The 13,206-nt window shown below is 36.9% G+C and overlaps 1 protein-coding gene across 4 annotated transcripts in view; it reads right to left on the bottom strand.

Moving 5' to 3' along the window:
- Nucleotides 1–3,478: 3,478 nt before the first annotated feature.
- Nucleotides 3,479–13,206, bottom strand: part of LOC135277805 (kelch-like protein 2) — a 118,708-nt gene continuing 108,980 nt past the window's right edge. The window contains exons 14-16 of one of the 4 annotated variants that reach the window (XR_010345408.1): nt 8,881–9,024; nt 5,229–5,292; nt 3,479–4,594 (exon numbers count right to left, since the gene is read on the bottom strand). Coding sequence is in view for 3 of the 4 variants with exons in the window: in XM_064384061.1 (XP_064240131.1) it covers nt 4,566–4,594; nt 8,881–9,024 (173 nt within the window). In the remaining variant the exon portion in view is untranslated. Of the gene's footprint in view, nt 5,293–8,880; nt 9,025–9,948; nt 12,190–13,206 lie in introns of those variants that run through there. The other 3 variants (XM_064384062.1, XM_064384061.1, XM_064384063.1) reach the window with 3 other exon arrangements.

Below are 13,206 nucleotides of genomic sequence, written 5' to 3'. Positions count from 1 at the left end.
TCTCCACTCCACCCCATCAATTCAGGAACTATCTCCTTGAGGAAGCTCCCTCTCGAAAAGTGTCTTTTTTAGGTTGTGACCCGTACTCATTCATCTATCCTTCGTGTTTGGCAAACACATTCTTTGTAAAGTATCATGACAAAGGTCACATCAAATGAAAAGAAATGGGATCTGTCCCTTGGTTGTCAGAGTCAGAGCCCTGTTTTTAGGATGCCGTTAGAGTGGCGTCAGAAACCGTCCCTATATCCTTTATAAAATTAATCAGGAAAGAAGGGGGGTTGGGGGAACGAAAATAAACCAAGCTTGCAGCACACTGAGCATGACTCATTATACCAGGTTGCTGTGTGACCCCTTCCTCATAGCTGTTTGCCTACTGCTTCAGAATCATGAAGACCCTGTTACAAGGTTATATAGCTCCCCCTAACTGCTCTGTAGACAACAACTTGAACATTAGGTCAGCTTGCTATCTGACCCCTTCCTCAAAGTTGTTTGCCTATTGCTTCAGAATCATATGGACCTTGTCACAAGGTTATAGTTCCCCCTGAAGCTGCTCTATAACTTGAATATTATGAAACGCTAAGTCTGCGCTTTGAGATAATCTTTCAGGTATTTCACACAGATGAAACTCAGCTGGTCTGAAGGACCACAAGGAGCTGAATGCAGTTCCCACATTCTGATGATTTCATCCCCCTTCCCCCAGCCAATCAACGATCCCAATTTTCCAGCCCCTTGCCCTCCAAGACCCCCTTAAAAACTCCAGCCCAGAACTCCTCAGGGAGATGGATTTGAGGGTCTCCTCCCATCTCCTCTTGGCACTCTGCCATCACTAAACTCTCTGCTACAAACACTGCTGTCTCAGTGTATACTGTGCAGTGGGTATATGAATCTGTCTGTCCTGTAGTGGATGCTGTGGCACACCACCCAGATTCCCCTCTTCAAGATGTAAGCAGGCATTCCTCCCGCTGCTGAGTACTGCCAAAGAGAAACACCTCTCCCCACGGGTATACCTGCTTTCCGGGGAACAGCTCAAGTCAAGTATGGTTGATACAGGGGTATAAAAGCCCAACCCCTTACCCCAGTGTAGAGCTACTTTTCTTGGCCATCACAGCTCCAGAGCTCCCCGTCCTATTGGTTGTGTGATGACTGCACTGCCGCCCAACTTTTCCTTCTGCCCAAACCTGCCATCCTCTATCAGGTAAGCATCAACAGCACACACTATTGGGCCATACTTACTAGGTTTGGCATTTTATTAGCAGTGGACAAGTTACTTCTCTGTCTTATCTGGTACTTCTGTAAAATGAGTATTGTAATAATACCTACTCCTCAAAGAGTTATTTATGATTACATGAGATAATGTATGTAAAGCCCTTTGCACAGTATCTGGCATACAAGATGTGATCAGTAAATGTCAGTAATTATTTCTGTTTTAGAATTCTACCATAGTATTACATTTCTCAATCAGAGCACGTATAGGTATATGGAGGGGTCAGATTATTTTAAACCTTAAAGACTTAGAGCTGGAAAGAAATGCTGATGCAGCACCCCACCTCACTTATTTTCCTACAATGAAGATTTAACAGGAGGCTCAGGAAACCATAGCTGTAATTTATTGAGGGCCCTCTGAATTTCTAGCATATTAACATGCATTGTTTCTTTCAAACACAATAATAACCTTGTGACACAGACACTATTATTGCCATTTTAAAAACAAAATAAGGGTCATAAGATAAGTAATGTGTTAAAAGTCACAGCTAGAAATTGATAGAGGGGGCTGCAAACTCAGAGCCCTTTTGTTTCTATGCCCATGGGCTTTCCAATACACCACACTGCTTTTTTCCTTAAAGCCATGATTAGAACCCCAGAATCTTGACTCAAAGTGTGGTTCTATTCTCCAATGTAGACTTCTCTCCAAAATGAGGCACTGGCAGCCATGTAAGTCAGTAGGAGGCAATTTGCTTAAGACAAAACTGAAACAACACGGTGTCAGCACGCTGCTCTATAATATCATGTGACCTTTTACACCTGATAAAATGAGTCTCATAGCTCACCAGCAGTTAGGATTATAAATACTTGGGTCCTCATGCTATAAGGAACAATAAAGAGACAATAAATACCAGGACTAACTTCATCAGAAACAGGGAGAGAACTGATAGTCTTCTGACAGTACATACACCATTCACCTTAACCCTAGCCATCACTGCTTTCAGCCAAGGAGACATAGATCCAAACAGAGCAGGCAGAAGAGTTGCTTCACAACGGAAGTATGTGGAACCAGCCTTGAACTCTGCTCAAACCTGGGGCTGCTTTCTTGTCAGGATTTCTAAGACACTTCTCAGCCTTAACTTATTTTTCATACAGCAATGGAACAGGCTGAGAACACTTCCATATGCCTTAAAAAAAAAAATTCAAACTGGAAATACAAACATTGGCATAGGGGAAGGAGGTATGTCTAAAGCCTCTGAAATCATAGATATGAATCCAACTACTGACAAACCTTGGCAAACTACAGCATAGCTATTAAAGCTTCAAAGATTAAGAAAGTAAAGACAGAGGTACTTAACAAACTAAGTAGTTAAGACTTTGTTACTTTAATAGAGATTATATTTTAAGAAAAGCTTTAAAATGTTTCGGATAAATCTTTGATAGATTTATAGTTTCATGGAACATTAGTGTTTGGAAGTGATCAGTAAGGACAGAGACCTCACACATTTTTCTTCATGCCTCTCTCAGAAACAGCCAACAGTACTCCAAGTTCATTAGACCATCAACATGTTTGTTGACGATGATGTCTCTAAGGCCACACTAAGGCAGAAATTCATGTTTTCATCAACTGAGCATAGGCTTTTTCTGATTAAATTCATTTATAATGGAAAGTTCAACTAAGTATTAAATATGGTTCCATGTTGAAATTTGAATTGAAATGTTATCGTAACGATCTTTCCTCTTGATTATCAACTGTTCCAGCAACAGCTCATGCCAACTTTTTAAATTCCCGAGAAATGGTCACAATATCCCACACCTCCTCCTTCCCCCTCTTCCCTTCTTCTGCTGTCCACCACCTCAGCTGCCTACCCGACTCCTCTATTCCTGTTTCCTCAATTCCTTTTATTTGGTATCAAAACCACAGTTTATTTCTCAGTTACTTTGGAGTAGGTATTTTTTTCTTTGACTTTTTGGTCTAATGCTACTTGTTTTATTCTTATGTCCTTCCCCATATCAGGAACGCAGAAACATAAAAAGTGTAAATCTTACCAATCCTTGACAGACCTTTCCTTGATAGTTGAGGTTACTTTTCTTGGAAAGAGAACCATTTTTATTGACTTCAGTTATTCACTTAATAGTCTTGTCTCATAGGTCAGGTCACTTTGACAACAAATTAAAAATACAGATTTGTGAAGTCAAAAAATACAAACTTTATAAAGGAGCAAAAAGTAACACAAAACTAAATAGATAAAAATCAAGGACACTGTGAAACAAATAATATACAAACTTTTATTCAAAGATAATTCAAGAAAGACATGTTTTGGTCATTTTTAAAGTGAGATTAATTGAAGATCTCAGAAAAACTGTATCTGTTCAACACACATGGCTACTCACAGAAAGTTCTCTCTTCTGTTAATAGCAGCTAAATTTATACACACAGAAAAAATTCTTAAGACCATGCAAATTCAGTTGAATTCCATACATTCATTATATTCATCAAAAACCTGCAGTAATGTTCATGCCAAAGTGTTACTTTAAGAAAAAAATTAAAAATACACACCAAAACATGACCAAGATTAAACTAAAGAAAATAATAAATAAGCATAATTTATATTTTATTTTAAAAAGTTTGGCATCACACATATTCAAGTGTGTTGCACCAGGTCCATTCCTCAGAAGTGGCATTTAAAGTGTTAAGCATTGTTAAATATCAAAAAATACAACTCTGTTTTACAATGTAGTACTGGCATAATTCAAAGTACTGTGCCAATTATAAATAGTATAATCAAGTTTCAAACATCTTTTCAAACATATTTAAAGGAAAGCATATAGACACACATTTATATGCACATAATTTATTATATTCATGTAATCAAAGTTATTTTATAAAAGCAAACAGTTTATCCCTCAACTAGTTTGTATACTTACGTAGATTTTAATATCTGTTCAAAGATTTTCAGTTCCTGGGTATACAGATTTTTAGAGAAATAAAGATAAAATTAATTTTATAAGAACACACGTGACTTCATCCTCCTTCACAAAATAATCCGTAGTCATTCAAGGTTGATAAGAACTAGTCTTTATGAAAACAACTGTTGTCTAAAGACTACAGATTAAGTCCTGCAGTCCAAGTTTCTTATGAAAATTCAGTCAGCTGCTGCTCATTGCAGAAAAAGCCTACACGGTGCTTCTACCAAAAATAATCTTCAGTATCCGAGGCCTATAAAGGCAGACGATCTTATCTTCTGCTGAGACTTAAAGTGCAGCTACCAAGTGGAGAAGTGCTAGATTCTCAGTCACTTCAGAAATACTTGTTGAAGACTGTTTCTCATGTATAAATATGCTGAAAATGTGTTTCAGGCTCATAATGGTTTATCAATAACTGTGACCCCTGAGCAAAGAAATGAAGAGATCAAAAAGAAGTCATAGGCAGCATTCTGTATCTCTGAGAAATAACTCAATTCTTTATTATAATACAAAGGCAAGTGGGGCCATACAAATCATGTTTCAGAATCTCTTTCTTAAACTTTAGTAGTAGTATCATTTTAATCTAAAGGACAGTGAATTCTCTGTTTAGTTATGGACTAATTTAAGACTATTTAATCCAGAACTAGTCTTTTCCTCTTTGTGATTACAATTTTGAAAAAATACTGAAAATGGAACACAGAAACTTTTAAGCGTGGTGGATATGTTCATTATCTTGATTGTGGTGATGGTTTCGTGAATATATACTATGTCAAAAGTAATAAAATTATATACTTTAAATATACAGTTGACCCTTGAACAACATGGGGGTCAGGGGTGCTGACCCTCTGCGCAGTCAAAAACCCATGTATAATTTTTTACTCTCACACAATGTAACTACTAATAGCTTATAGTTGACCAAAAGCCTTACTGATAGTCAATTAACACATATTTTACATGTAATATGTTATACATGTTATATTATATATTTTATTCTTAAAGTAATCTACAGAAAAGAAAATGTTATTTAAAAAGTCATAAGGAAGAGGAACTATATTTACTATGTATTAAGGGGAAGTGGATCATCATCAAGGTCTTCATCCTTGTCTCTTCACATTGAGTAGGCTGAGGAGGAGAAAGAGGAGAGGTTGGTCTTGTTGTTTCAAGGGTGGCAGAGGTGGAGAAGGTGGAAGGGAAGGCAGGGGAAATAGGAGAGGCAGACAAACTTCGTGCAACTTTAAGGAAATACCTTGTAATTTCTGTCTTTTTTTTTTCATTTCTCTAAAAACGTTTCCATACAATCCCAATCCTCCTTCCACCACTTGCTTCAGTTACAGTGCATATATTATAGAAGTGCCCATTTCATAAAATAAGTCATAATCAGTCTTGAATAACCAGAACCCTTTGCCAGAGTGTCTAATGTCAATTTGTTTTCTGGCATTGCTTCTATGTCTTCTTCATCGTCTGGCAGCGGTTCAGAAGGAGTCATCTCCATCAAGTCATCTTCTGTTAACTTCTCTGATTTGGTATCTATTAGCTCTTGAATTTCTCCAAGATCTGTATCTTGAAACCCTTTGCCATCAACCTTTTTAGCCACATCCACGATCTCTTTCATGATTTCTTTGATGGCTCTATCATAACTCCTGTGAAGTCATACACAACACCCGAACACAGTTTTTTGTTTTTCCAGCAGGAATTTATTGTTTTAGGCTTGATGACTTTCATAGCTTTTTCTATAACAATAATAATATATTCAATGGTGTAATCCATCCAGACTTTCATGTTTTCTGTTGAGATTCTCTTCCATAGCATTAGCAATTTTTTCCATAGAGTGCCATCTGTAATGAACCTTTAAGGTTCCTATGGGCCCTGATCTAGAGGCTGAATTAGACACGCTGTGTTTAGGGGCAAGTAGACCACTTCTATGCCTTTGGTGTTGAACTCACAGTGTTCTGGATGGCCAAAGGCACTGTCCGATATCAAAATAACTTTAAAAAGCAGTCCCTTTCTGGCAAGGTACTTCCTGACTTCAGGAAGAAAGCAGAGATGGAACCAATCCAGGAAAAGAGTTCTTGTCTAGGCCTTCTTGTTATACAGTTAAAAAACTGGCAGCTGGTATTTATATTTTCCCTTCAAGTATTAGGGGTCAGCAGCTTTTGATATAAGAGCAGTCCAAATCATAAACCCAACTGCATTTGCACAAAATAGCAGAGCTGGCCTATCCCTTTCTGCCTTAAATTCTGGTGCCCACTTTTCTTCCTAATAAGTGTCCTTGGAGGCACACCTGTCTGCATTAAAAACTTGTTCAGGCAGATATCCATTCTCCTCAACAACTTTCTTAATGGCATCTGGGAACTCATGTGCTGCCTCTTGGTCAACAGAAGCTGCTTCTCCTGTTATCTTGACATTTTTTGAGCCAAACCCCTTTCCAAAATTATCAAGTCATCCTTTGCTGGCAATACATTCTTCAGATTAGATCCTTTACCTTCCTTTTGCTTTGTCATAAAATGACTGCTTTTTCTCAAATCCTATTAGAGTTGACAGGTATACCTTTCTTATAGCAATCCTGCACCCGCGAAAAAACAAAACAAAAACATAGAAAATAATAAAAACTTAAAAATTAGCTGGGTGTGGTGGCGCACCCCTGTAATCCCAGCTATTGGGGAGGCTGAGGCACGAGAATCGTTTGAACCCAGGAGGTGGAGGTTGCAGTGATCTAAGATCACAACATTGCACTCCAGCCTGTGTGACAGATTCTAACTCAAAAAGAAAGTCCTGCACTCACATAAAAGCTGCATGTTCAACACAAGATAAAAAGGGACTTCACAAAAAGTGTGAAGTTTTCGAAATTGCTGGGATGGCTGCAGCAACGGCTTCTTGAGGTTTCCTTTTCTTTTTTACAATGATCCCTACCCTGGATTCATTTATTTTAAAATGGTGGGCAAGCGTAGCAGCAGACCTCAATCCATGGTATATCTCAAGCAATTCAGCTTTTTCTTTTTCTTTCTTTCTTTTTTTTTTTTTTTGAGACGGAGTTCCGCTCTTGTTACCCAGGCTGGAGTGCAATGGCGCGATCTCGGCTCACTGCAACCTCCGCCTCCTGGGTTCAGGCAATTCTCCTGCCTCAGCCTCCTGAGTAGCTGGGATTACAGGCACACGCCACCATGCTCAGCTAATTTTTTGTAGTTTTAGTAGAGACGGGGTTTCACCACATTGACCAGGATGGTCTCGATCTCTTGACCTCGTGATCCCCCCGCCTCGGCCTCCCAAAGTGCTGGGATTACAGGCTTGAGCCACCGCGCCCGGCCAGCTTTTTCTTATAATGTCATGACTCTTTTCTGCTTCATTGAAGCACTTCCCAGCATCATCAGTGGCACTCTGTACGGGTCCCGTGGTGTTATTCAAGGTTTAAGATATTGCAATAAACATGATGAAAAATAAGGCAGAACCATGAGAGATCACTTTCTACTGATACACATCGCTGAAGAGACAAATTGCTCTTTCAAAGATGATTAGTGCCCCACAGCTTTTTAAGTGGCTACTCACAACAGCTGAGCTCACCAATACAGCAACAGGAAATGGCTATACAATTATTATAGTAGTACAGTAACATATAACAGCTAATTTCATGCAGTTATGATTTAATATTGTATCTTTGTGGTTTGTTCACAATTCTCTGGACTGTGAATGACACCATATATGGTCTGTATGTGCTTGTTCCTGTAAGAGTTTCAGGAACATCAAAATGTGCATACATTTTGATAAATTTTAACTTTTTGTAATAGATTTGTGGATATTTTGTAGTAGTAAATGATAAAACAGACTAATATCTACATATATTTTATGTGTTCATATCTTTTACTTAATTTTTTCAATATTTCTAGGTTATGCAGTTCATCTGAGTTTTATAAAAATTTTCCAACATAATTATTGAAAAACATTTGCATATAAGTGGACATACACAGTTCAAACCTGTGTTGTCCAAGGGTCAACTGTATGCTATGTATTCTGCCAGTTTATACCTCAATTAAGTTGTTTTAAAATTCATCTAATATTCAGCCATGTTATACTGGGATTCTACTGTACATAGTTCTTCTACTAAGTGCTGTTTTGAATGATACATAAGCAACAGTGATAAACATTTTTTTCCTCCACTAGTAGATCAATTTTGTTAAAGAAATATTACAATATTAAAAGCAAGATAAATATCACTGAAATAAATAATATATAACATAGTTTAAAGATGCACCATAATAATATAATGGACGAAAAAATAACATTTTATAATTCAACCAGTACTATGCTTAAGAAAGAAAAATTATTCCACAGCCTCACTATAATACTATCTGATGAAGCCTCACCATGGGGAGATGTAGGAATCCTATCCTATTTCTTGGATATCTCAGGAATTAAAGCCTTGCCACATAGTGAATTCCTCTCCTTGGCATACTGACTTTAGCAACATTAAATTTTATTATATGATTTTGTATATCAAAGATTTGGGATTTTGAATACAAATGACTATAGAATGACAAAAGTGTACTGGTGCTTTATTTCAGAATATACACAGCCAATGTTAATCATCTTAAGAATAAGATATAAACTATACCTTGAGAAAAGACATTATTCTTATAACAGAAAAATTTTATTAATACAAAAATTATAATGATGTCATCTTTTTATATTATAATGGACTTTAGAGACAATTGTTACCTGCATAACTTCTCCCTGTGCTCATACACGATGACACAACTGTCCATTTATCAGTTGTTGGGTTATAATACTCTACCGACGCCAAGTTACAGGAACCATCGTCCCCTCCAACAACATATAATAGACCATTAACTGCACAAACTCCTTTAAAAAATTATACAGAGAGAAAATGATTATTTAAAATATCTGGATGAATATGAGTATCACTGTACATGTTTTGTGAGATAATCCAGAGACATTAATTTCTTTGAAAGGAGGCAAGAAGAGAAAATAGGGAACATGTAAAGAATCCTTTTTATATTAGGATAGCCAGGCACTGTAGCGCACGTCTATAATCCTGGCACTTTGGGAGGATGATGTGGGCAGATCACTTGAGGTCAGGAGTTCCAGACCAGCCTTGCCAACATGGTGAAATCCCATCTCTACTAAAAAAACAAAAATTAGCTGGGCACGGTGGAGCGTGACTGTAGTCCCAGCTACTCCAGAGGCTGAGGCAGAATCGTTTAAACCCAGGAAGCAGAGACTGCAGTGAGCCAAGACCACGCCACTGCTCTCCAGTCTGGGTAACAGAGCGAGACTCCATCTCAAAAAAAAGAAAGAATTCCTTTTATACTAGGAAACTCTAATACCGCTTCTAAGCTTCTACTGAGTGTCATTTATGCAGTAGGTGCATTATATATGCATTATTCTATTCAATTTTCACAACGTTATAGGTTAGAAACTATTTTGACCCTCATTTTATTAAAAAAAAATATATCAAGGCCGGGCGCAGTGGCTCACGCCTGTAATCCCAGCACTTTGGGAGGCCGAGGCCGGTGGATCACAAGGTCAAGAGATCGAGACCATCCTGGTCAACATGGTGAAACCCCGTCTCTACTAAAAATACAAAAAATTAGCTGGGCATGGTGGCGCGTACCTGTAATCCCAGCTACTCAGGAGGCTGAGGCAGGAGAATTGCCTGAACCCAGGAGGCGGAGGTTGCAGTGAGCCAAGATCGTGCCATTGCACTCCAGCCTGGGTAACAAGAGCGAAACTCCATCTCAAAAAAAAAAAAAAAAAAAAAAAAAAAAAAAAAAAATATATCAAAGAAGTTTAGTAACACTCCCAAAGTCAACTACTTAGGGAATCCCAAGGAAGAAAATATATGTTAGTAAAAGGTAAAAATTGTCTTAATTTTAATTATTATACTGAATGGTTAGCTATTTTATCTCTCTTTAAAAGGGAAAATAATATTATTTATCTATTAGAATAAATCTTTTCTTTGCAAAAATTCAAAACATTTAGACAGGTATAAAGAAAAAAAGATGACCTCGAATCTTATGTCATTTAGAATAATGACCATTAAAATTTTGATCTCTACTCTGGCTAACTTTTCTCGATGCATATATACTCAGATACTGCCTTTTTTAACCCCAAAGTAGCTCACCTGACACATGCTACTTTATTACTTACCCTCCCTGGCCAACCAACATACCCTGGACATTTCCTCAAGTTAATAAATATAAATGTAATTTTTATGTATGATAATACCACAGTTTATTTAATAATTTTTTACTAATATTTAAGTAATTTTGATTTTTTTGCTGTTACCAATGATGTTGCAATGAACAAAGATCCCCTGAATAGTGTGTTGAATACTAGAGCAATTTCTCTTAATATAAATGATTAGAAAGAAAACTGCTGAGTCAAATGGTAAATGCTTTTAAAAAGCTCTTTATTTCAATTTTTTAAAGTATATTTAATATCTTATAAAAAGTTTAGTGCTACTATGAACTTGCACTAGAGGGCATCAAAGAATCCAGAAAAATACTGCCCAAATCTACAAAACTTTGCAGGAAAAAAGCTCATACCATTTTAAAGTTGTTCAAATACTTAAAAGCAAGAGCGAAATGCTACTGCCACACAAGCTCTCACAGTAGTTATATGTGTTTGCAACACAGGACTGTGGGAGACAAAATGATCTAAAAAATGGCCCTGCTATGATAGAAGACATTAATAAGGAGGCTATATTGTCCTAAAGAGCTTTCTCAATCATATCTACAAGGGGCTCACAGATTAAAGAGCATCCTACTGCAGAAAGGGAGGTTGGTCCATACACCCATTTCAATATATTAGTATACATTCAAAAGACATCAATTTTATTAATCCACTAACTCAGAACACCAGATTCCTTTTAGGCAATCAGAGCCAAATCACTGCCAAAAGAATGCAGTTTCCTGCAGTGTTTGATGGTTCCAGTTTATTCAGTTTACTTCAACATAATCAAATTCAAACTGAGACCCTATTACAGATGTGCTAGGTACTAAAAGTCTTTATATAATCATCTAATTCAAATTGATTTCATTTTTACTCTACTCTTGGTGTCATAATTTACCACGCTTATGAAAAGTTTTGAAATCTGACTTAGAAGTTGCTTGCTGTTTCAAGTTTACATGGATGCTTTCACCTCTCCCCATTTAAAACTGAATACATGTCTTCCACTCTTTGCCAGGTTAGTTCTTTCTTCCCAATTTAGATGCTTAAATGAGGTCCTTAGCCTAGGTTATTAAAAAGGAAGAGCTGAACAGATCTTATCAGAAGTTTGTTTCAGATTATCAGGAATATGGAATGAGGGTGAGATTTTAAAATACTCTTATGAACTTTTATAAATAATTTAAAATATATGCTCAATTGGATTATGTTGTATCTTATAAATTACAGAAGTAAATAATTCAAGTTCTGTTACTTGCACAGAAAATAAACATAATTGACTGAGAAGGAAAAACAAACTGAAAACTAAGCTTTCAGAGTTCTCTCTTCTTCATTATCAAATAAACTCAAGTAATGTCCAAATCAAAGTATGAAACAACTTTTCAACAGAGACTTAAAGATTTTTCCTAAATCCCACCCTTTCTACCACAATTTTTTGAACAACAGGATAATGATAGCTCTACATATACAAATTATCTCTTTATTCTTCTACCTAAAATAAATGAGTTAATTTTGATAGGAAAACAAGAAACACATACAGAGAAAAAATAAGATTATTTTAACCTTTTTTTTTGAGACAGAGTTTTGCTCTTGTTACCCAGGCTGGAGTGCAATGGCTTGATCTCGGCTCACCGCAACCTCCACCTCCTGGGTTCAAGCAATTCTCCTGCCTCAGCCTCCCGAGTAGCTGGGACTACAGGCGTGCAGCACCATGCCCAGCTAATTTTTTAGAGACGGGGTTTCACCATGTTGACCAGGATGGTCTCGATCTCTTGACCTCGTGATCCACCCGCCTCGGCCTCCCAAAGTGCTGGGATTATGGGAGTAGATTATTTTAACCTTTAAGAAAATATTCATAAAAAGCTCAAATTGCAACTAAGTTTCCTAATCCAGGTAGACACACACACAAATCACTGTGGCTTTCTAACTTAATGTGTACTAGAGTCACTTATTCTAGTAAGGAGCCAGATCTGAGGGCCTTATCATCATTCTGAATACCAAATACAACTGACTAGATGATATGCAAGGCCAAACAGAATTAATGATAAATTCTGGTCTGCTGCTGACAGTATTTGCAGTCCCACATACTTGGTCTCTCTTAGTAACCACATTTAAAGAGAAACTAAGATGAGCACTGATGGAGCGGGGGTGTCTAATGGTATACAGTAAGTTTGAGACTCAACAGGAACTTATTTTACACTATGAGGAATGACATGGAGATAATGGCATTTTGAAGAAGCCTAGCATTTCCTGAAAGGCTATGTAGCTATCCTGAGTCTATTTTCCATTTGGATTTCCTTTCCTTGATTCTTCTTTTTAAGTAGTTAGTTCCCTAATCTTGAAGTTCTCTACTTTCTTAAAAGTATTCGTTGTTGTTGTTGCTTTAGTTTTTCCATTTTCTGGAAATCCTGAACTGTATTAACTTAGGGTTACATCTTCAGACTTCCCCTCTAGATTTAGATAATCAACTAGCTTTTTAACCTATTATAAATATTTACTCAACTAGACTAAATTCCCTGAGAAGTAGGATCTTCGGTATGTGATAGATACATGGCAGGCACACAAAATTATCTGTGGTTAGAATGAATGAATTCAAATATCTAATAAAGGGTCTATTCCTAATTAATTAGTCTCCACAATTATCACCAAAAAGTAGCAGCTAGTAGAAATAAGTTTACTGAAGTGTCATAACAACCTGTTATGTTCCAGAGATTACAGTAGGCATTCACTTTATAGGTTATTATATAAGTTTCTGCCTTTAAAGAGTTTAAAGTCTATCAGGGAACCCAGATCAGTAAAAGAACAATGGAAATAACACAGTGATACTAGTGAAACTTAAAATAAAATTCAACATAA

This window comes from Aotus nancymaae, unplaced genomic scaffold (genome assembly GCF_030222135.1).
Source record: "Aotus nancymaae isolate 86718 unplaced genomic scaffold, 86718_ANA_hifiasm-v0.15.2.pri h1tg000033l, whole genome shotgun sequence".
NCBI lineage: Eukaryota > Metazoa > Chordata > Mammalia > Primates > Aotidae > Aotus > Aotus nancymaae.
This window is presented reverse-complemented; position numbering and strand designations above follow the sequence as displayed.